This window comes from Geospiza fortis, unplaced genomic scaffold, assembly GCF_000277835.1.
Source record: "Geospiza fortis unplaced genomic scaffold, GeoFor_1.0 scaffold183, whole genome shotgun sequence".
Classification (NCBI taxonomy): Eukaryota; Metazoa; Chordata; class Aves; order Passeriformes; family Thraupidae; genus Geospiza; species Geospiza fortis.
Window position 1 is genome coordinate 579,464 of NW_005054447.1, and position 2,201 is coordinate 581,664.

Sequence of the window (2,201 nt, forward strand, 5' to 3'; positions counted from 1 at the left end):
GCCGGCTGCCAGCGCTGCCCTGCCCGCTCCGCCGGGATTTTTCCTGCCTCTCCTGCCAGCTCTGCAGCCCTAACGCCTCAACCCACAGGCACTGCTGGCATCCTCCCCGGCTCCCCTGGGATGTCCCCGTGCCCTGCAAAGCCTCCTGCTTTCCCTCCTCTCTGCTGCTTCGTGCTGCAGAGGGGGCTGGGTGGGGATGGGAAGCCCTAAGGTGCCCTGAAGGTGACAGGCTGTGGCATTTTAGACGTGCAGGCAGCATCCCTGCAGGTGAGCTGCTCTCACAGCCAAAACCCCATCAGTCCAGTTCGGGAAGGCCATGCCTGGTCCCTGGGGTGAGCTTTGCCAGGATGTGTGCCCTGTGTCACTGCAGCCCAGAGAAAATCCAGCGCCGTTCCTGCTCCAGGAGGGCAGCAGCGCCTCCTCCCCTTCCCGCTGTGGCTGCATCACCTCCCGCAAACACTGCTCTCTGCACAGAGCTCCCTGGCTAATGGACCTGGGCAAGGAGGTGAGGCTCTGCCTGCCCACATCACGCCCGGGGGTTTCCATTAGAAGGGCCCCGCGGCCTAATGGATGCGAGAAAAGGTGGCTGAGATGGGAACTTTTGTGCAGCCAATCATCCCGGAACAAGAGCACGGTGAGAAAAATGAGATCAGAGCGTTCCCTTTGGCGCCAGGCGGGTCCCTCTGCAGCCATCGGGGGCTGGCTCTGCATCCCACAAGTGTCTGCTGTCTGTCTCAGGGATGGAGGGCACCTCTTCCCAAGGCGGCCCAGGGCAACACCAGCCCAGTGTTTTCAGGCCACCACAGAATCACTGAGGTTGGAAAAATCTCTAAGATCAAGCCCAGCTATCAACCCAGCACTGCCAAGGCCATCTCCAAACCCCATCTCCAAGTGTGGGGCTTGGGACAGGGCCTGGCAGTGAGTGGGCGTGGCTTGGGACAAGAGGCGTGGCCTGGCTGTGAGTGGGCGTGTCCTGGCAGTGAGTGGGCGTGGCCTTAAAGGGGAAGGAGCATGGCCTGGGTGTATCCAGGTTTATGTGGGTGCCCCCAGGTGTATCCCAGGTAACTCCAGCTGTATCCAGGTGTGCCCCAGGTGACTCCAGGTGTATTTCCAGGTCCATTTCACCCCCGAGTGCCAGTTCAAGGAATGCCCAGCTGTTCCCAGGTGCCCCCAGCTGTATCCAGCTGTGCCCAGGTGTATCTCAGGTAACTCTCAGGTGTGTTTTCAGGTACATTTCACCCCCGAGTGCCGTTTCAAGGAATGCATGTTCAAGAACTACCACGTGCTCTACGTCTGTACCAGCAGCGCTGCTAAGGCCATGCCTGGTACCCAGGGCTGGACCGGCACGGGCGGCCCATGGCCGGACCACAGGTGCGAAAGGACAAAGCTGCTACACATTTCCTGCCCCAGCTGCTCGAGGGCGAGTCAAAATGTCCAAGTTTGGGGTTTTAGACCCAAAAATTGGGGTTTGAAACACAAAAAATGGGGATTTGAACCCAAAAATTGGGATTGGGAACCCAAAATCCTTGGGGAACAAGGTCAGCACAACCACATGGTTTGAACTCTTCCAGGGTTGGTGACTCCATCACTGCCCTTGGCAGCCTGTGCCAGGGCTGGACAACCCTTTCAGTGAAGAAACCTTCCCTAAAATCCAACCGAAACCACCCCTGACACGGCTTAAGGCCGCTTCCTTTTGTCCTGTCACTTGTTACCTGGCAGAAAAGCCCGACCCCCACCTGGCTCCACCCTCCTGTCAGGGAGTTGACGAGAGCGAGAAGGTCCCCTCGAGCCTCCTTTTCTCCAGTTCAAACCCTCCAGCTCCCTCGGCCTCTCCTCATCCCACTGGTTCTCCATCCCCCTTGGCACACTCCAGCCCCTCAATGTCCTTTCGAGGGGCCCAAAACTGCTCCCAGGATTCGGGGTGCGGCTCCATCAGTGCCGAGCCCAGGGGAACCGTCACTGCCCCGGCCCAGGGAGAGCTCCCCGATCCCCGGGCGGGCGGGTGCGCGGGGGGATGCGCGGGGGGATGCGGAGGGATGCGATGGATCACGGAGGAGCGCGGAGGAGTGCGGGGAGATGCAGAGGATCGCCGGGGGATGCGGAGGAGCGCGGGGCGGTGCGGAGGAGTGCGGAGGAGCGCGGGGGGATGCAGAGGGATGCGGAGGAGCGCGGAGGAGCGCGGAGGAGGGCTCAGCGCAGCC

At 61.1% G+C, this 2,201-nt stretch overlaps 1 protein-coding gene across 1 annotated transcript in view; it reads left to right on the plus strand.

The window, feature by feature from the left end:
• The first annotated feature begins 487 nt into the window (after positions 1-487).
• SCN4B (sodium voltage-gated channel beta subunit 4) overlaps positions 488-2,201 on the plus strand; it is a 6,126-nt gene continuing 4,412 nt past the window's right edge. The window contains exons 1-2 of the mRNA XM_014309695.1: positions 488-505; positions 1,229-1,371. Coding sequence (XP_014165170.1) covers positions 488-505; positions 1,229-1,371 — 161 coding nt within the window. The remainder of the gene's footprint in view (positions 506-1,228; positions 1,372-2,201) is intronic.